At 42.5% G+C, this 21,412-nt stretch overlaps 1 protein-coding gene and 1 long non-coding RNA gene across 6 annotated transcripts in view; one reads left to right on the top strand and one right to left on the bottom strand.

The window, feature by feature from the left end:
• The first annotated feature begins 880 nt into the window (after positions 1–880).
• On the top strand, positions 881–20,820 carry LOC124135769. The gene is made up of 2 exons (XR_006861262.2): positions 881–1,052; positions 20,653–20,820. It is a non-coding gene; the product is annotated as an uncharacterized LOC124135769 (long non-coding RNA).
• LOC124135764 (elongator complex protein 1-like) overlaps positions 11,093–21,412 on the bottom strand; it is a 71,637-nt gene continuing 61,317 nt past the window's right edge. For all 5 annotated transcript variants that reach the window (XM_048396416.1, XM_048396412.1, XM_048396413.1 and 2 more), the window contains 7 exons: positions 20,437–20,499; positions 19,876–20,050; positions 14,909–15,041; positions 13,613–13,740; positions 13,189–13,340; positions 12,108–12,189; positions 11,093–11,968 (listed from right to left, as the gene is read on the bottom strand). In XM_048396416.1, the coding sequence (XP_048252373.1) occupies positions 11,889–11,968; positions 12,108–12,189; positions 13,189–13,340; positions 13,613–13,740; positions 14,909–15,041; positions 19,876–20,050; positions 20,437–20,499 (813 nt within the window). In that variant the 3' untranslated portion in view covers positions 11,093–11,888. The remainder of the gene's footprint in view (positions 11,969–12,107; positions 12,190–13,188; positions 13,341–13,612; positions 13,741–14,908; positions 15,042–19,875; positions 20,051–20,436; positions 20,500–21,412) is intronic.

Here is a 21,412-nt window from a genome sequence, read left to right as displayed (position 1 = left end):
GAGGGCAGTTGAAAAGACCGAGGGCTTCTGCATATGATAATGCCCTGAAAAATAGCGTTACCGTTATTATAGCTAAAATGGATGGAATTTGTTATCTAATAAAAAGAAACAACAATATCGGTTTTGAAACATTTACTGCAATCAACACGAATGTCACTGACCCCATTTTACAAACATGGAAACGTCATAGAACAAACCAGATGACGTCACTATAATACGTGACGTCACTTTCTCTACCCTATGACGTCACCTCACAACGGGCTTGACAATGGCCCGTCGTCAAGCAATATGAGGGCATTATCAAGTTACAGTGGCCCGCTCATTTCTGATAACGTGCGGGCGGTTTAATGATAATTCTATCCATTTTAGCTATAATTAATAACATGCAAAATCGGGATCATGTTTTCAAGCCCAGAATCATGCACGTATACCCTCTGTTAATGTTGTTTAGATTTAAGATCTATGTCTTTAAAATAATGATATAGATCTAGATCTAGGTTGATCTAAGTATTACACTTATAAATACTTAAATAAATAAACAAATATGTATAGTTATACATATCAGAGGCGGATATAGGCCTACAGCTTTTTTGAAAAGGGGGGGGGGGGGGGGGGGGGGGGGGTGCACAACTAAGATCTATTTATTGTCTTTGGTGGTAATTTATACAGAAATAAAGATTTTTTTCGAAATAAAAAAAGGGTTTGTGTGCCCCCCCCCCCCCCCCCCCCACCCCTCTGTATCCGCCCATGCATATATATAGGCTAAATGAACTAGCTAGGCTACACATTTGGAAACTGTACACTACGTGTATCACGAGATGAACTTTATTTGATATGTTTGATGTTTTACTGTAATCTTTCTCGATCATATCTAAGTGTTCCGGAACTCGTCTGTACATCTGGCTGCACTTCGTAACGTTATGAAAGGACAAGCATGCAGACTCAAACACAACAAACGTGACGTCTCATTGACCATAGGGTTAGATCGAGTAGCTTCCCTTGGATAAAGGACGTACAGTTACTCAAGCGGACAGACCGATGGATTGGTTCGGGTAAGTAGAAACAATTTAAACAATTTGTGTAGGGGCAATTATTGCTAGATCTATGCCAATATACAGTTACGTAACTGTATACGAAAGAGGTTTCAGATGCAACTATATTGACTGTTGTCACTATCCGACGGACACGTCACTTAAAAAAATACCTTCTGACGTAATATATATTAATGCGCACATTCCAGGAAAACTTGCAATGTTTAGGTAATGTTTGTGAAAGATGCGAAAAGAAATATCGAGCACCGGCGGGTCGCCAAGTGGTTAAAGCATTCGCTCGTCACGCAGAAGACCCGGGTTCGATTCCCGACATGAGTACAATATGTGTGAAGCTCATTTCTGTTTCCCCCGTCGTGATATTGCTGGAATATATTGCTAAAAGCAGCGTAAAACCATACTCACTCACTCGCTGTCTGCAGGATGCAGTAGTGTGGGGCGTTATCAAGCACATGTTTCCCATCGATCATAGTTTGCACGCAGTGTGTGCTGTTTTAGAGCTGCCTGTATGGGTGGAATATTTTCAATTGTCTGAGATCTTTATGAAAAGATATTTTGCCTTGCTTCATATGAACCTTCAAAAATCAACCAGTTCTGTCATACATGAGAACGCCAACCCACACAAGAAGCTGCATTGTGTTGTCAGAGGTATCTGTCGATGACGGGAATACATTGATGACTTCAGGAAATACTTGACACGTGTCCCAAGCAAATGAACCCGCTAAGGTATGAAACAGTGACTATGTCTTTGATTCCCGAGGGCATCTGGAAGTCTTCTCTTGACAGTTTCGGTCAATCCAGCTGCACCTCCAACTCCTTTTACCAGGTCATTCACTTGTTCATGGGTCGGATTTAGTGACATAGCAGAGCATGTCCGTTTCGTTTTGTGTGTTAATGTAGCAGAATGTAAAATAGTAAGTATTTTAACTAACGTATTTTAAACTTAGGTAAATAATTGAGTTAAGTATGGTAATAGCGCCTTAAACTAACCTGAGCGCTCTCTACTAATCCTCAGGTAAAGTACGGGGTATAGTTATGTAAGGTCTTTAGTGATCTGGTCCAGCCACAGCTTGGCCAGTGATTGGGGTAAGTTATTTTAGACTTCTTTAGTATTTATATTCATCATTAGGAGGTTAGGATCTGATATTTTAGTCTTGTTGAGTACACGTTTATAATTTTAATTGCATATTTCTTATATAGTATAATTTTCAGTCTGATCCACGTGATATGCAATGTTGTAAATATATTTATTACTTGTTCTTCAAAGTCATGATACATTAGTGTGTATTGTGACACTAAGTCATTGCTAGAGTAACAAATTAGAATATAGTGTAATTAGTGTTAATTTAAGCAACCATATTGTTATAAGGTGCTCTCGGTAATTTATATAGTTTATAGCTTGATCTATTAGAATGGATTTATCATTAGCAATAATTTATAGCTGACAGCTATAAATGTAATAATATATTGTACAGTATTTTAGTACACTAAGTCTTGTATGCATGAGTTGGTTGACGATTATGTACATAGTTCTTTGAAAGTGTTAGTAAATATGTACTGATTTAGTGCATATTAGGTTTATATTACTGTGTGTGTGTGTGTGTGTGTGTGTGAGAGAGAGAGAGAGAGAGATAGAGAGAGAGAGAGAGAGAGAGAGAGAGAGATTTATGTGCTTATAGTTGTATGTATATATTGTTATATTTTGATGAGTATTGTATCATATAAATTGGATTTGTAGCTGTAATATATATACAGCTGATGGTTGTTCTGATAATTTATGCTTAAATTTATGTTCATGATAACAAGTAAATGTAATATGTTTGTTTAATTATACATGTTATAGATGCTTGTAATTGTATGTTACTAACTCAATCTTATTATATTATGGTTTAGGGAATTATCATCCATAGCCATATTGTGCATGGTGGGATCTCCATATCCCTGATATGAACAGACGGAATAAATCCCATGAACCCCAAAACAAGTACTCGTCGTTATTACATAGACGTTATACCGCTGTAACATTACTACTCCATCACACGACATATCTGGGAACATTAATCTGACAAGTGATGCGGTATTCTTTGGGAAATCTGGTTTTTTTTAATTGGACCCTCCAGGTACAATATGCAAAGTTCTTGTTCAAGGAACAAGGGACCAGGGGGTGAAACTTGGGATGAGCAGTCGACTTTGGTGAACACCAGCTTCTGACTAGTTAACTGACTTTAAAAGTCCAGTTTCCACCCTTGCCGAAATAGGCAGGAATTTCCAGGGTCGATCACAGCGCCACTAATGAGTTATATCCCTTCTGTATCCCTCCCATTGAACAACCAGATTCCATCTCTCGTATGACTTGAATTTGCTTCAAACAACATGGCGACGCCCAGTCAAGACGATGTGATCCATAATCAAGATCAATATTGTAATAAAACGTGTCTTACCCCGCGAAGTACATCAAATCACTTGAGCATCTGGATTAAAAAACTTGAAACAAAATATTTGACGACGTCCAGTTGGCTGTGCACATGCTTTGCAAACTCTGCAGTCGACCGAAATCTGTACTTGAAATTGATGTTGTTTACGAACCGGATGTCTATAGTTAGTTACGCGATTTTGATTGGACTATGCATGGACTCGTTAGTCCAGCTAGAATGTAACTCCAGAATTCCAGCCTAGTTCGGCAAAGGTGGTAACTGGACTTGTGTTTGTTCACAATATTAGTATAATTTGTTCATTTCAATTATTCAATTTGTTTTGCCTTTAAAACAATTCCAAGTCATGTTTTACTGAATATATTAGTTTCTGATACTAAACTTCATTCATTTGAAGCTAGGTCTGTATTCTGTGAGTCATATCTGGGAAATCTATTAGACTGCATGAACTGATTTTGATTTTGGTGTCCATCTTGGATTTCATCATGTGTAACCAGTGGGCGTTGCATACTAAATCTGAATTATATACAGCATTGTTGCAATTAATCCTGTATAAGTTACTAGTTGTGCCAAGTTTGGTGCTAGTAACTCAAAGAGTACAATTTGGACAAAATCCAGCCTTTACCGTCCCACTACTGAGTTTTAGCAGGAAAACATTCAATTCATCAACCAATGCAACTTTTACGTTGGGGCTCCAGAAGTGATGTGGTGTGAATATACCGTGGGTATAGGTTGCTTGGGGATATTATAATCAGAGTTAACAATTTTGTAAGGTATTGTAAGGTATATTCTGTATGGTAGTTTCCGATGATTTCATGATTTACTGTGAAACAGAATACTGTACTTTCTTTTTTTTTTGTTACAAAGAAGACTTGTATATGAACAAGCGCAAGACAAGATTTTCTTCATCAAAAGATTTGTGCACTGACTCCGCTGTTTGACGATGAAGGCAGTCCACTGGAAAATGTGAACTTTTCTGTTTGTTACTAAGACTAAGAAAAACACGTTGTCGAAACAGTCACGAATGTGATGACAATTTTCAGATAAGAATATTTCTTTATTGTCTTACCTTTATAAATGTTGACACTGTAAATTAAAGGTAGGCCACATGAAGCACTTGGCCTACTGCTGATATTGATATACAGTCGAGCTTATATGTAATTTGGAGTCACTAAACTCCAGAAACCCACGATTGTGGGTTCGAATCCCGGTTTGTCCACGATTATGTTTCTAGGTTTGTCTGCACCATACCTGTGTTCATGGGTTTCAACAAAGTGGTAAATGTCTGAGACCTGCATCAGTTCGGGCTTTCCTCCAGCATTCCATGATGTAACTGGAATACTGTTGAAAGCGGTGTTAAATCCAACTCACTTCTCACTCACTATAAACTCTAATAATTTGTTTTATCCTTTATGCAGATAAATGGATAAAATGTCATTTATACTTCAAAGCCATATGCTAACTATAAGTGTTATGTTTTGATTGTTGTTTAATGCAGCATTCTGCAAAAATCTCTCTGTGCGACGGCATCCTGTAAATAACTGGACCAGAAAAGCAAGTGATTGATCTAGGTTCCAATCTCATTAAAATCAGATCTTAGTTCTCGCTACCGCAGAACAAAGATCTGACGACACCCATTTCGGGTCGCGTCAGACCGACCTTGCGCGAACTTTGACCGACCAATGGAATGACTGACAAGAATTCGACATAAGCCAATCAGAAGGCAGCCTTCTCGTGCTTTACGGGACTAATTTCAAATTGGCGACGATATTTTGACAAATTCTCGATTACAAATTTGAAACCTAAACAAAAGAACATTCTGGAATGGCTAATAGATGGTCTAGATTGTATGGATTCAGTCGTTAAGTCCTCAACTTTCGTTCGGAATAGCCCATGTTAAGGGTTTTCGAGGTTGCATGATTCCGTCTGTCACTTTCATGATCTGGTAAATGACGCTCTGATTGGTCGAATGAAAGGTCGTTCTGACCATTCGTCACCACTCGCCCCTTTCCGTAACCTGCAAGAAGACTCGTCCCCCTATCGATGAATGGTATGTGCGAAAATACGACAAACCAATCAGAATGCGCGTATGATTTCAAGTTCTTCGTCAAAGTATCCTTCAGAAATAATTTTTGATTTTGCATATGTCTTGCTTCTAAAAATATACCAAAGACACAGTTAAATGTGTTCAATCATACTGTATAATTCCGCACGTCCAGATGTGCTTTAAATTACTTCTGAAATATATATAATATATGGGGAAATATATGTGAACCATTACGCAACGAGTTGACAATTGTTTTAGGTATGTCCGTTTGCGCTAAGACGGAACCCGGTCGCAAAAATGGCCATGAGAGGGACACGAGTCGCTATTCGGCTTGTCCCGGAATAACACGAGTTGGTCACGAATGCGTTCTGACGTGACCCCTAATCCTAGATCTTTGTTTAGCGGTAGCAAGAACTAGGATCAAAATTGATCAAAACTGTCATAAAATATCATAAAATATTTTGACGAAGTAGTAAAATCCTAGATACTTTTTATATTTGAATATGTATCCTGTATTACTCCTTAATGCATCTACTGCTTGTTCTTGACAGAAAGTAGAGCTGTTTTGAGATCTTGCTGTAGAAGCTGACATCTGGTTGAGTGGCTAATCCCATTAAAACGCTCCAAAGTGACTACGGAAGTGATGACGCCACACGTAACATCTGAAGACATCGTGGGGAGGCAGCTCTGCAACGGGTGGGTCACTTTAGACGAAGTAATAAAGTATACAAATATAAAAAAATATCTTGGATTTTACAAAATTTTGAAAACTTATCCTGCATTACTCCTTTATGCACCTGCATCGGACGACACGGAGGAGGGCATACTTTCAGATGTGATCTTCAATAAACTCTCCATAGACTCCAACCAAACAGCAACAGCGATGTCCGGCATCGAGTGTCCATCCTGTCGGCGGGGATGGAGAGAGTCGGGTATGCGTGATGTCCATGTATCATTGCAGTAATAGAAATTATACAGCGTTTAAAGTCAAGAACTGACATACACAGCCAATTTGTGCAGCATCTAACCTCCTATCTGGACATGTGGAAGCGTCAGTGGCGTCTTGCAGCAATGACCTGCTGGGCAACCACCAAAGGGTCAAAGCTGTGAACGCCTTCTACGTCTTCTAGGGCGATATCTTGCATGTAGTGGCTGGTGAAGAGTGTGTCTGAACGCCAGAGGCAGCCTTTCATAATGGCGTTGGTTGGAGCAGTTGTGAAGCACCATGGTAGAGGCGACCGCCCATATCTTGTGCGGGTTGTTGGCGAAGCTATAGGGCGATCGTGTTGCGACTGACTTCCATCTGTGATGTTGTAGATACCGGGATGAAAAGCCGGCGATGTTGTCCTCAACGATTCTAGGAGCAACGAATGAAGCATTGCAGCGCCCACACCGGACATCAAAGTTCCTGTCCATCTTCAACCCCCACTATCGAAGATAGGGGCGGGATGGTGAAGGCTCTATCAAGCTGTCCTGGGAGTTGATTCCGGTGCTCAAATCTAAGACAGGTGATGTAGTTTGCTCACAGGTGCTGTTGTTGTCAGAGCCAAAAGGGAGACCGTCATCTTGGTGAGGTTGTAGTAAGAAGCTGAGTGGAGTGGCTCAAATGCTGAACATGGCTATCTGGTCTACCAGATGAAAGGCGTGTAACAACGCTTGGAGTTCTGGGATCTTGGTCATCTTTCGATCTTCCGAAAGAGCCAAGACAGAGTTAAGGGCCACAAGGTAGGTCGTGATGGTGCTGCCCTTCAGATGATGCTTGTGGTGCAATAACAGTCAAAATTCAGCAAAGAATTAGGCAGGGTCTTGGGGTTTCTCCTTGCTGAGACTCTCGAGGGAGTGCCACTTGTCATCATAAAGACCCCAAGTAGAAGATCTGTGCACCAAGGGGATTACGTTCACTGCTTGTGCTAAGTGACCCTTGGTGCTTCGAGCTCTTTGAAGATGGACTAGGCGTAAAAATGTAACAAGTCTGGAGTCAGTCGGGGCCATTTGCTGTGAGGGTGGATCAGCGGGTTTGGCCAATCTGGGAGTTTGAGGGGGGTCGATGGCGGACATCTCCTTGAGATCAACAGGCCACAAGGCACTATCAAAGTCAGAGCGAGGCTCTTGGTCAACCTGATCTTTTGAAGGACCCGGGGAAAGGGTACTGGAAGAGAAAAAGCATACGCTTTTAGCCCTGCCCCTGAGGATCCAGCAGTGGAGACATGAAGGTCTGGGCCTGAACATTTTGGCTGGTTGCAAACATGTCGATGTTGGGAAAGCCTAGGTGTCGACAGATAAGAACGAGGCGTCTGGAAGGAGTTTCCATTCAGTGGGAGCTCTCTTGTCTGGTCTTTATTGTCTGCCAGAACATTGCGACATCTGGGAGTGTGCTGGAACAGAACACGTAGACCCCACCAATCTATCTGATGTAAGAACCGGAATGACTGTTGAAGGAGGAAGTGAGTCGCCCTTGATGGCGCAGGCGCCAGACCACCGTGAGGTTGTCCGAGGAGATTGCAGGTTAAGTGTACCGGAGGTGCTCCCACCAGTGTGATGTCTTCTGAGAGCCTTCAACTCCCAGGAGCTGTTGGATCAGACGCAAGTGTAGTCGACCTCAGCTCGTCCACTTCAGGAGAGTCTTAGATAAAATTATGCTTTGACTATAAGTTGGTCTGAAAAATTGCACTGTATAGGTGATACTTTCTATCCCCTGGTAGTCATATATGCAATCCCGTTCTTATGTCGAGGTGATAATGAAGGGAGGCGCCTCGTTACTGCGCTGTGTAGTCATTGGAGGGCGACGGACGGGTTGTGGTCATGTATCTCGTAGATCAGGCTGAATGTATAAAATTCCTTGGTCTGAAAGATCGTACTGTATGTAGTAAGGTGATCATTTCAATCCCCTGGCGTTGTATAAGCGCTTCCGTTCATGCATTGTGGGACGATGAGGCGTGGTGTCTTGGTATCAGATGTCTACTGTAGTTGGTGACTCGGCCACATTGATGTACAGCGACAGGCGTTTGAACAAGTAGTTGCAGCATTATGTACAAGTAAGCATGCAAACCAATCTGTACAAATGCACTACACGGCTCCCATTAGGTCAGCTGACCTAATGCTGGTCGGAGATGTTTACAGTCAGAGAGTTCTTGACACGTGACATCATATCACCCTGCTCAGTAAACTGGAATCCCGCATAGAATCAAAGATGAGATTAAAGCTCCACTCACAGACAATCCTCTGTGCGGTTGACAGACAAGTGTTTCATCTGATCCTGTGTTGTGAATGATGATCCCAAGGTGATACCTGGACCCATATGACGAATCTGTCAAATGTCAAATCAGTCATGAAGTTGTGATCTTTTGGTGCAGATCATGTCTACTGTAAGCCACAGGTAAGATATTCTTCGAAAGTACTGTAGCCTTCTTCGAGAGGCATTGATAAGTTGAAGTACTAAGTAAGGATAAGATATATGGATGAACAACTTCTTTATTACAATTTGGAGCGACATTTCGGTGAACAGTGTAAGAACCTACACAGAAACGTCACTCCTAATTGTAATATAGAAGTTGTAATTCATCCATAAATCTTACCCTTACTGAGTATAGCCCTCTCCATGGCATCGTTCAGCCAACATTGATCAGGGAGGGAGAATTGGCGGGAACATTTCCAGAACCCTTACCTATAGGACAGGTGTTCTTCCTCCACCGAGGAACCTTGAACACTGACGATAGCGATAAAATCGCAAATTCTTCGTTCAATGCTGGGACCAGATCCTTCAGCATCAGGGGTTTGGGCAGGCTTGGAACAATGGTGTCTCGTTGATACACGCCTGGGCCGGGGTTTGCTGGAACATGGACTGCATCAAGGAGGGATCCAGATAGGGGAGCCTGGATGTACTGTTTATCTGTATCAGATGGAAGGTCTGCATCCCGGAGGTGCCATGAGCCTCGGTGACTCCGTGTAGCTGCTCAAGAGCGGTGGCACTGGCCCTGATGAGGTGTGTTTCGGTTGCGGGAAGGGTCCCTGGGTTGTTGGCACCAAGGGTGGTTGTAGCATCCCTGAGGCACCTAAATCGCCTGGGCGTCGTGTAGCTGCTCAAGTGCGAATCCCTCAGGTGGTACACTTGTGGCAAAGCCAATCTCTGGGTCGTTGGCACTCCTTGGCCACAGAGTCAGGGTGGTCATCGACGTGTAGATAGGCGTAGTCATCTGTTTGATCAATGACAATTGGAGTTCTGTCATCTCCGGAGTATATATCAACGTAGATATAAGAGGCACAGGGAAGGCCGATCTTAGATGGGTAGATGCTGGTGGGCGTTTCCAGCCCGAAGAAGATGGAACAGCCGTGACTAGTGGAGATGTAGTAGTCCAAGTTCTTGAACTTAATATTATATCTGAGCAGTGCAGACACTAAGGGTAGGGGTCCCAACCAGACTTGTTACCGTGACACGAGGACATTAATCTGAAATGAAGCAGAAGGTGTAATGAGAATGTGTACCCACCATGTATGTATGTATGTATGTATGTATGTATGTATGTATGTATGTATGTATGTATGTATGTATGTATGTATGTATGTATGTATGTATGTATGTATGTATGTATGTATGTAACACAAAAAAGGTAAATAAAACACTTTAATAACCGTAGGGAAGCATAGATACAACAAAATACAATATTAACAAGCAACACAAAGAATACAAAACGTGACCTTGAAGTGAATTCAAAATGGCTAATTGGCACAACAAGTCACCATCAAGTGTTAAATATTAATGCTATGGTAAAAATCATATGTAATATATGATGACACAAACCAAAGGAAGGATACCATTCACATAAAACACTAGTTTTATAATAACACGCAGAGGATTGTAATGGATAAAGCTGAGAGCTCAAAACAGGGCACTGTTCTCTCTGAATGACAGCAAAAATGTGATGATACGCGATGTCATCACTTCTGTGGTCACATGGGAGCTATGTGATGGGATCAGCCACACAACAAGTTGAAACAACTTCTTCTTCAACAAGACCTCACACAGCGCTTTCTGTCAAGAGCAGCAGTAGATGCATAAAGTAGTAAGATAAAAATCATTAAACAAGTTATGAATGCATGATGTCATACGTTAAACAGATAGACAGCAGGACAGTGTGTGAGGTGTCACTACGATGACCCACCATCGGATTAATGTTCCCATCGCATTCATCTTGGTCGTCAATATTTATCCTGAAGCTTCACACTTGGTAGTACCCCTAGCTTCTGTAAAAGGCGACTAATGGGATAGGGTGGTAAGACTCACTGACCTGGTTGATGCATGTCATCGTATCCCAATTGCGTGGATTGATGCTCATGATGTCAATCACTGGATTTTCTGATCCAGACTCTATTATTTACAGACTGCCGTCATATACCTGGAATATTTCTGATGGCGGCGTTAAACAACGAACCAACCTAGCTTCTGTCAAAAGACAAAATAAGTCACCTACTTGAACATATTTTTCTTGAAAACCATATGGCTTTGTTCTTTCAGTCATTGTACAATTACATACCATTTTCTTTCTAAAGATCAAATAAACACTTAATATCAACAAATATATGTATGGTGCACATTTCACATGAAAGAAAAGATTGGATATTATTGTACACATATACCACTTCCTACACAGGTCATCGTCTGTTCAAATACTGTGTATATATTCCGCTTCAAACACAGGTCATCGTCTGTTCAAGTACTGTGAACATATTCCAATTCAAACACAGGTCATTGTTCAAGTGCTGTGCACATATTCCACTTCAAACACAGGTCATCGTCTGTTGAAGTATTGTGTACATATTGCACTTCAAACACAGGGGGATGCCTTTTCTTTATAGGGTTAAGACAGGTAACTCCTGAGTAGGAACCGTTGTTAGTCGCATGTTTCATGACAAAAACATTAAAACTCCATGGTTGCACTATTTATCGCTAATGTTTGCATTTCTGACTATGCAAGTGTTGGATCAGGTTTATGTTTTAGTAACGATAAAGCTTCAGTTAGCTCCAGTGTATGCATGATCAGATTATTTTATACGTATATCTAAATAGTTTTTGCCAGGGCTCCAGTAACACATTTCCCAATGGGACACTTTGTATTCAACTCTCCGGGAAGGGTTAGGGTAATAGAAGGTTGGGTACACAGGTAGTAAATTCTCACCCCAGCCCTACTTTTCATGTATTCTGTACACAACCCTGTTCAAGTATTCTGTACATGTTCCCCTTCCTACACAAGACAATGTCTGTTCAAAGTCTTGTGTACAGATCCCATCTCAAACACAGGTCCATGGTCATGCAATAGAACCAGGGCTCTGGATGCAGACCGTGCTTCATCACCAGTGGGGCCATCAGTCTCCTCCAGTGTGCACCATGTGTAGTCTCCAGCGAACATCCTTCCTACGCTTGGGTGGGGCAATCAGCACTGGATCTGAAATATGTCAACAAATTGTCACACAAAGACAACACAGTTGGAACACTACTAGTTTTCTATTGATAGGTTAAATGTGTATCATACTGGAATTACACTAAGTCACGCACATTACCATCTCTACTATCCACGAACATACCTTTCTTTTCACTAGCGTTAATACTGCTGCCTTGTTGCATGGCCTGTGCTATGGCGTTTGACGTCATGTTAGGACCCAGCACCTGAAACAGGACATGTACTGAATACATGGACAACAGATTTACATGCACTCAGCACTAGATTAAAAGAAAGATTAATAAAAAAATAGAGCCAAAAGGCTCTGTTTCTCACCTGAGTTATGAAGAAATAACAGCAGCTTTGTTCATAATCGGATCAGAATTCTGTGAACAAGTTTTAGAACACCATAGCTGGAATCATTCAAACCAACTTTCAGTCCCACAAGCCTTGTAGTTTCAGAGGAGATGAGGAAATGCACAAGTTAAAGATGGACAACCAGGTGGGAGAACACATCTTGAAATAAGCTAACTTGACTTTAGTCAGTTGAGCTAAAATGTCTAAACAATAAAAAGGTTCTGTCAGCTCCCACTAATCCAACATAGACATGGTGCAACATTTGCCTCTGTTTGTTTTCTCACTATGTATAATCACAAGGCAAGTCCCCACCTAATCTCTTCACACATTTTGTACTTGTATTTGTGTCCAAAGTACAAAGTAGGTGAATGGATTTGGCAAGTGACAAAGTGGCCATGCCCTGATATACCTTGATCACATGGCAAATAACTCATTATTTGCCTGTTGAGCCACCATAACACCTTCAACTACAACATCAACTTTACCATGTTTACCCACAGTATGTTTTAGTGACTAGCATAAACTGTGTACATCTCTAACACTCCTCATCCTAACATCAATTGAAGCTATGTCTAACTTGCTTTCAGAATATGCCCCTAATCGAAAAGAATAGTTTCTAATTTGCAAAAGGCACCACTACACCACACACCAGCATATTTTGTCAACTGATTACAAAACTTGGAGAAGAAATGACACAGGCAGACATGCACAATATTACATCCCTCCATTCTATGCCAGGTGGACGACATCCTCCACAGATACCAAACATAATGTGAGACTAGTGAGAGACAAGAAACCCCTCTGCAGGTGGGTTCTGTAGACGTGGTTCATGATTTGTTGTAGGCTGATGTGATGACGGTATGACTCACTGGGTTAGCATCTTGCGGGCCTTCATCCAGCCAGATGCAGGGGATGGACCTGTCAATCAGTGTGAGGAAGGAGTCCAACTGCTGGTGTAGGGACAAAGCTAAGGCATCATAGTAAAACTGCACTAGTGCCCTCATCAGAGAGTTCACTTCCTCTGAAACATAGATTCTAATAATGCATTTACAATGCCTTTTAAAGGCATCAAGAGTGTTACGTCAACACATAATAATAAAGCATCGCATAAATTAGATGGAAAAGTTAAAAGTTTAGAGGTGGCATGTGCAAGACAGCGTATTGTTAAGATGAAAATGGAGAATGCCATCACTTTCAAAAACAAAAATATTTCATTCTAACTTGTAACAATATCAAATTTGAAGCCTGCTAATATCACATGGTGCATGTGGTCACCCAGTGGAGATGACCCACCCTTCAAGCTGTCCACAGCGGTGATGATCTTTGCCAGAGCATCTATGAGTGCACAGTCTTCATACTGACTGCCCTCCTTCAGACTCCACCTCTGGCTGTCCCCCTTCTTTCTGCTCTTGGAGGAGCGCCTACAGGACAACAAACACATCTCATTCCACCAACACCACTTGGATATTCAAACAGAACACTTCCAGCTGAACCAAAACTAAAGGTACAAATTCAAATAACTTCCAAACTGATTTGTTTAAATGACAAGGGTCAGCTACTCATGACCAAAAGTTAAGCATGCACAGGTGGAATTTATTCACAAGTATATGTACAAAACCAAGTGCTGTATGTAGAATTCATTGTTTATGATCCAAAAGGTAAATCCTGCCTATATTATCATGTTTTGGTTACCTTACAAACAAACCTGAATTCCTGGAAAAAGAGGACTGGTATCCCTTGACCAGTCATACTGGCAGCACCTATGCTACAGGCTCACTCAAACATGACCATTAATGTTTCTTCAATAGGACATGCTGTTGCATGGCTGTCAATATGTTATGGGTGTACTGTAGCACAGAACCACCATGGTCTTCAAATCATTCTGACAGACAGTTTACAAAATAGAGAAAGTGACCTAACGTAAAACATAAGACTGTGGTCACTTTTAAAAGGAAATCTAACCACTCCATGTTTTTACAAAAACACACAATGTTAGTGTTTGAAAGTGAGATCACCCCATCATGGGGGATAGACTGGGGACTCTTCAGCTGATGAGTGAGTGAGTGGGTTTCGTTGAAGCCACATTGAACATTATTTCAGTTACATCACATTGGGTCTGCTTGTGGCAGGAGAGCCCAAACTGAGGCAGGTCTTAGATGTTTACCATGTTGGTGAAACCCATGAACACAGGTACTAACAAACCTAGAAACCTAATCAGGATGAATCTTGGACTAAAAGCAATGATCATAGTCAGGGATTTATCCAGACCTGCTCTGAGACCGGCAACCAACCCCAAACCTGCAGCAAATTTCAGTACATTTTCTCATATTTGAATTACGAATTTAATGTTATGGCTCTGTAGAAGTGACATGTATTTCACTGACCAATTTGAGCAGAAAAACTCTGCATAGCGAATTATGCTCTGTTAGATCTTTAAGACTGCCGAGTAAATGAGTTCCTGTTAATAGTCAAAGAAAACTAAATATAATTTTTTCATTGCAGTCTAAATACCACATGTCTCTGCAATGAATATATATAACATTACCTATACCCGTACTGTCACACTCATGTCTGTAACATACACCCTACCCAGTGCCTCGGCTGATGACTGTTGATCTCTGGCTGTTGTAGGAGTAGTGAGAGGACTGAACACTGACGCCTGTAGCACTGCTGGTGTCAGAGAACAAGTCAGAGTCCGCATTGTTGCACGGTACATCGCCATCTAAACAGAAAGTTGTCAGCTTTTAGCAAACAAAATGAAGTAACAGTACATTTGAGTCATCTCACAATTTGGTTATCTTCTCCATGTTTTCAGATACAATTAATGATAATATAATATTAAAAGTGTCCAAGTGTTTCACTCTCCTCTTCAACCTATGTTTCACTTGTTGACTCCTCCTTATCCAATCTCCTGTTTCGGGTTGTGACAGGTAGAAAAAAACTGGACTCAAGTACCCGTTTGTCATTACCTGACTTGGACTCAAGTACCCGTTTGTCATTATCCAACTTGGACTCAAGTACCCGTTTGTCATTATCCGACTTGGACTCAACTACCTGTTTGTCATTACCTGACTTGGACTCAATTCCTGTTTGTCATTATCGGACTTGGACTCAAGTACCCGTTTGTCATTATCCAACTTGGACTCAAGTACCTGTTTGTCATTATCCAACTTGGACTCAAGTACCCGTTTGTCATTATCCAACTTGGACTCAAGTACCCGTTTTTTTATTATCCAACTTGGACTCAAGTACCCATTTGTCATTACCTGACTTGGACTCAAGTTCCCGTTTGTCATTACCTGACTTGGACTCAAGTACCCGTTTGATATTATCCAACTTGGACTCAAGTACCCGTTTATAATTATCCAACTTGGACTCAACAACCCGTTTGTCATTACCTGACTTGGGCTCAACTACCCGTTTGTCATTACCTGACTTGGACTCAAGTACCCGTTTGTCATTACCTGACTTGGACTCAAGTACCCGTTTGAAATTGAGTTCCCATTTGTTGTTACCTGACTCGGACTTGAGTACCTGTTTGTCATCAATTAATTACCTTCATCTTATACACATCTGCTTTTTGCTTACGCTAACAGAACACCAAACTAGCAACGCACATGATAACACTGCTTATCAAGTCATGGCTTGTCTGTTGATTATTAGCACACATGAGGGAGGCAAACCAGGAAACAGTTCATACACTGGAAGTAAAGTACACAGATGAAATATACATTGTTTTTGTTGGCTGCATTTCAGTGAATGTGAAATATAAACTCAAATGGTTAGTATAGATGTCGCTTTCCCATTCCTGGGGACTTATCTTTAAATTGAACATGCACTGTAAAACATCAAATCTGATCTTCAGTTTAGTTAATAAAACATACAAGTTGCAAATTAAATTGCTAAACACAATTTTTACAAAGTTCGGTTATCAAATATTTAAGCTCTCCAAATAATTTCTGTTTTCTTATACTGTAAGGGTGACTCAAGGATGAGTTAATTAAAATATCATCACAACGACCACATGAAACAAATAACAGTTCCTATTCTTGAAGAGAAATACTGTTCTATTTACTGATATTTAAGAAACAAATGTCACCAAATGTTGGTTAGAGTTATCTCTCTTCCTCTTGACTTGAGTCACTTGTCAACTCCCACACATCCCATCTCCTCCTATCTCCTGTCGCTAACATTCTACAACCTATGTCTGTATCAGTTTTAAACAGAGCTGGGAAATGCCTACAAAACTAGCAATATGACACTCATTCAACGGGTGGTCATCACCATATCAAGGATTCCCCAGATTTTTCTGGTGTTTCTGACATGACATGCCTACAAGGACAGGTCTGTCTTGTACGCCCTCCCTGCCATGCTTCATGCTGCCCATCTCTTTACAGTAACATAGGAAGGGGCATCCTCCCCTGGTGTGGTACTGTCTTGTACGCCCTCCCTGCCATGCTTCATGCTGCCCATCTCTTTACAGTGACATAGGAAGGGGCATCCTCCCCTGGTGTGGTACTGTCTTGTATGTCCTCCCTGCCATGCTTCATGCTGCCCATCTCTTTACAGTAACATAGGAAGGGGCATCCTCCCCTGGTGTTGTCTGTCTTGTATGTCCTCCCTGCCATGCTTCATGCTGCCCATCTCTTTACAGTGACATAGGAAGGGGCATCCTCCCCTGGTGTTGTACTGTCTTGTATGTCCTCCCTGCCATGCTTCATGCTGCCCATCTCTTTACAGTGACAAAGGAAGGGGCATCCTCCCCTGGTGTTGTCTGTCTTGTATGTCCTCCCTGCCATGCTTCATGCTGCCCATCTCTTTACAGTGACATAGGAAGGGGCATCCTCCCCTGGTGTTGTCTGTCTTGTATGTCCTCCCTGCCATGCTTCATGCTGCCCATCTATTTACAGTGACATAGGAAGGGGCATCCTCCCCTGGTGTGGTACTGTCTTGTATGTCCTCCCTGCCATGCTTCATGCTGCCCATCTCTTTACAGTGACATAGGAAGGGGCATCCTCCCCTGGTGTGGTACTGTCTTGTATGTCCTCCCTGCCACGCTTCATGCTGCCCATCTCTTTACAGTGACATAGGAAGGGGTATCCTCCCCTGGTGTGGTACTGTCTTGTATGTCCTCCCTGCCACGCTTCATGCTGCCCATCTCTTTACAGTGACATAGGAAGGGGTATCCTCCCCTGGTGTGGTACTGTCTTGTATGTCCTCCCTGCCACGCTTCATGCTTCCCATCTATTTACAGTGACATAGGAAGGGGCATCCTCCCCTGGTGTTGTACTGTCTTGTATGTCCTCCCTGCCACGCTTCATGCTGCCCATCTCTTTACAGTGACATAGGAAGGGGCATCCTCCCCTGTTGTGGTACTGTCTTGTATGTCCTCCCTGCCATGCTTCCCATCTATTTACAGTGACATAGGAAGGGGCATCCTCCCCTGGTGTTGTCTGTCTTGTATGTCCTCCCTGCCATGCTTCATGCTGCCCATCTCTTTACAGTGACATAGGAAGGGGCATCCTCCCCTGGTGTTGTACTGTCTTGTATGTCCTCCCTGCCATGCTTCATGCTGCCCATCTCTTTACAGTGACATAGGAAGGGGCATCCTCCCCTGGTGTGGTACTGTCTTGTATGTCCTCCCTGCCATGCTTCATGCTGCCCATCTCTTTACAGTGACAAAGGAAGGGGCATCCTCCCCTGGTGTGGTACTGTCTTGTATGTCCTCCCTGCCACGCTTCATGCTGCCCATCTGTTTACAGTGACATAGGAAGGGGTATCCTCCCCTGGTGTGGTACTGTCTTGTATGTCCTCCCTGCCACGCTTCATGCTTCCCATCTCTTTACAGTGACATAGGAAGGGGCATCCTCCCCTGGTGTGGTACTGTCTTGTATGTCCTCCCTGCCATGCTTCATGCTGCCCATCTCTTTACAGTGACATAGGAAGGGGCATCCTCCCCTGGTGTTGTACTGTCTTGTTTGTCCTCCCTGCCACGCTTCATGCTGCCCATCTCTTTACAGTGACATAGGAAGGGGCATCCTCCCCTGGTGTTGTACTGTCTTGTATGTCCTCCCTGCCACGCTTCATGCTGCCCATCTCTTTACAGTGACATAGGAAGGGGCATCCTCCCCTGTTGTGGTACTGTCTTGTATGTCCTCCCTGCCATGCTTCCCATCTATTTACAGTGACATAGGAAGGGGCATCCTCCCCTGGTGTTGTCTGTCTTGTATGTCCTCCCTGCCATGCTTCATGCTGCCCATCTCTTTACAGTGACATAGGAAGGGGCATCCTCCCCTGGTGTTGTACTGTCTTGTATGTCCTCCCTGCCATGCTTCATGCTGCCCATCTCTTTACAGTGACATAGGAAGGGGCATCCTCCCCTGGTGTGGTACTGTCTTGTATGTCCTCCCTGCCATGCTTCATGCTGCCCATCTCTTTACAGTGACAAAGGAAGGGGCATCCTCCCCTGGTGTTGTCTGTCTTGTATGTCCTCCCTGCCACGCTTCATGCTGCCCATCTCTTTACAGTGACATAGGAAGGGGCATCCTCCCCTGGTGTGGTACTGTCTTGTATGTCCTCCCTGCCATGCTTCATGCTGCCCATCTCTTTACAGTGACATAGGAAGGGGCATCCTCCCCTGGTGTTGTCTGTCTTGTATGTCCTCCCTGCCATGCTTCATGCTGCCCATCTCTTTACAGTGACATAGGAAGGGGCATCCTCCCCTGGTGTGGTACTGTCTTGTATGTCCTCCCTGCCACGCTTCATGCTGCCCATCTCTTTACAGTGACATAGGAAGGGGCATCCTCCCCTGGTGTGGTACTGTCTTGTATGTCCTCCCTGCCATGCTTCATGCTGCCCATCTCTTTACAGTGACATAGGAAGGGGCATCCTCCCCTGGTGTTGTCTGTCTTGTATGTCCTCCCTGCCACGCTTCATGCTGCCCATCTCTTTACAGTGACATAGGAAGGGGTATCCTCCCCTGGTGTGGTACTGTCTTGTATGTCCTCCCTGCCATGCTTCATGCTGCCCATCTCTTTACAGTGACATAGGAAGGGGCATCCTCCCCTGGTGTTGTACTGTCTTGTATGTCCTCCCTGCCATGCTTCATGCTGCCCATCTCTTTACAGTGACATAGGAAGGGGCATCCTCCCCTGGTGTGGTACTGTCTTGTATGTCCTCCCTGCCATGCTTCATGCTGCCCATCTCTTTACAGTGACATAGGAAGGGGCATCCTCCCCTGGTGTTGTCTGTCTTCATCGGTGCATGGCTTTTGGTGTTAAGCCTTTTTAATGCAAGTCCTTAAACTACACGTTACTCAAGTTTGTCCATTTTCCAAAGGTCACAGACCCTTGCATATTTTACGGACTTGTAACAGTGAAACAATTTGCTCAACTGACTCAAGTTTTTGTGGCTATACCTCTATAACATCATGTGATGTCAACAACAAAAGATTTCACACTTGTGCAATTCCTTCTGTGTGAGGTTCAGAACTAATCAATCAATTTTTGTTTGTCTTACCTTTTGACTCTTGTTGTGTCGCGGATCAACCAACTCACCCATAATCTCCAGTTTCTGTCTCTCATTTTGTTCCCGAACAACACTAAGCCTGTTCTTGTGTCTCTCGAAATTGTCCCTGTACTCCTCCAGAGTCTCCAAGTGTTGTTCATGACATTCTAGCAGAGCAGTCTTCAGATTTGTTTCAATGAAATCAGTTCTTCTATGTTGGTGCATCTTTAAAACAAACCATTGCTTATATAGTATGTTATATCCATTACTCTGTACGTGTCCCTTGTAAACCTTGTAACATATGGAAGAACACTTGCACAGTGATGGAGAATATTTTTTCATATTTTTATATTGTCCGTTTTAATGGCCAGTATTTATCACTACTGGGCCAACATATACCATCTAGTACAATGATGAAGTAAGAATATTAATAATACATTAACATTAGCTAACTTTAATAAAGCGTTATGAAAATGCTAGTAACTAAGTAAATGTGGCCAGTGGTCGAGTTATTCAAGCAGATAATGTGTTATTTCAGTATGACAAAGACTCAGATTTCATTCACAACATTGGTACAATGAGTGAAGCCCATGGAGATGTCACTGACTCACCATTCTCATAGCTTCTTCCCATAATGCACCTTCTATCAGGCAGACAATGGCTTCCTCAACATCCTGTAACAGAAAGCAACACATTTGTTCCATGTAAACAGCTTTATTAACGTAGCTCAGTCCATTCAGGGTCTCTCTGTCAACGTCTTTGTCACTGGGTCAGCCAGCCTGGGGACTCCAGCAGCAGCACTGCAGTATTTCTTTGTCATGTTGTAGACCTTTTGTACTGACTGCAGATGTCACAACAACATCAGTAGTCAAGTATGAAGCTGACAGCAAGAGGACCAGCATCACTGACAACAAGGAACAGCCAAATTCACTCTGTAGGTCACCTGAGAATGTCTAGAATATTTCCAACATTACGAATAAAGATATTTGCTGGTATGATTTTGAACTGTTGTTGGAGTATTCTGATAATGATGTCCACTCAGGGTCAAAGATAAAGATAAAAAAGTCAAAATCTCATTAATATCAGATCTAGGTTCTCGCTGCCCCTTAACAAAGATCTGAGGACATCCCATTACGGGTCACGTCAGAACGACCTTTCACGAACTTTGACCGACCACTGAAATGACTAACAAGAAGTTGACATCAGTCAATTAGAAAGCATCTTTCTATAGCTTTACGACACTCGTTTCAACCTGGCAACTTCCATTTCAGACTACACTTGAAAAGTATGTTGACTCAGTTCTTGATTAAAATTTTGAAAACTGAAAAAAAACCCGAACATTCCGGAATGTCTAATAAATGGTTGAGATTCTATGGCAGTGCTTCCCACGTACTGTGTAACGCCTCCTCCGTTCAAAAATTTATCCCACGGAAGCAAGATATGGACGATAATTTTGACGGAATCAGTTGTACGGTCTTTAACTGTCATTCAGAATACCCCATGTTGACTTTTTCGAGGTTGCATGATTAAAAAACACATTCCAACTGTCACTTTCATGATCTGGTAAGCGAAGCTTTGATTGGTCAG

This window comes from Haliotis rufescens, unplaced genomic scaffold (genome assembly GCF_023055435.1).
Source record: "Haliotis rufescens isolate VD_foot unplaced genomic scaffold, xgHalRufe1.0.p SCAF_1, whole genome shotgun sequence".
In the NCBI taxonomy this organism is placed as follows: Eukaryota; Metazoa; Mollusca; class Gastropoda; order Lepetellida; family Haliotidae; genus Haliotis; species Haliotis rufescens.
The sequence above is the reverse complement of the archived record's forward strand: the minus strand, read 5'-3'. Positions and strand labels throughout refer to the sequence as shown.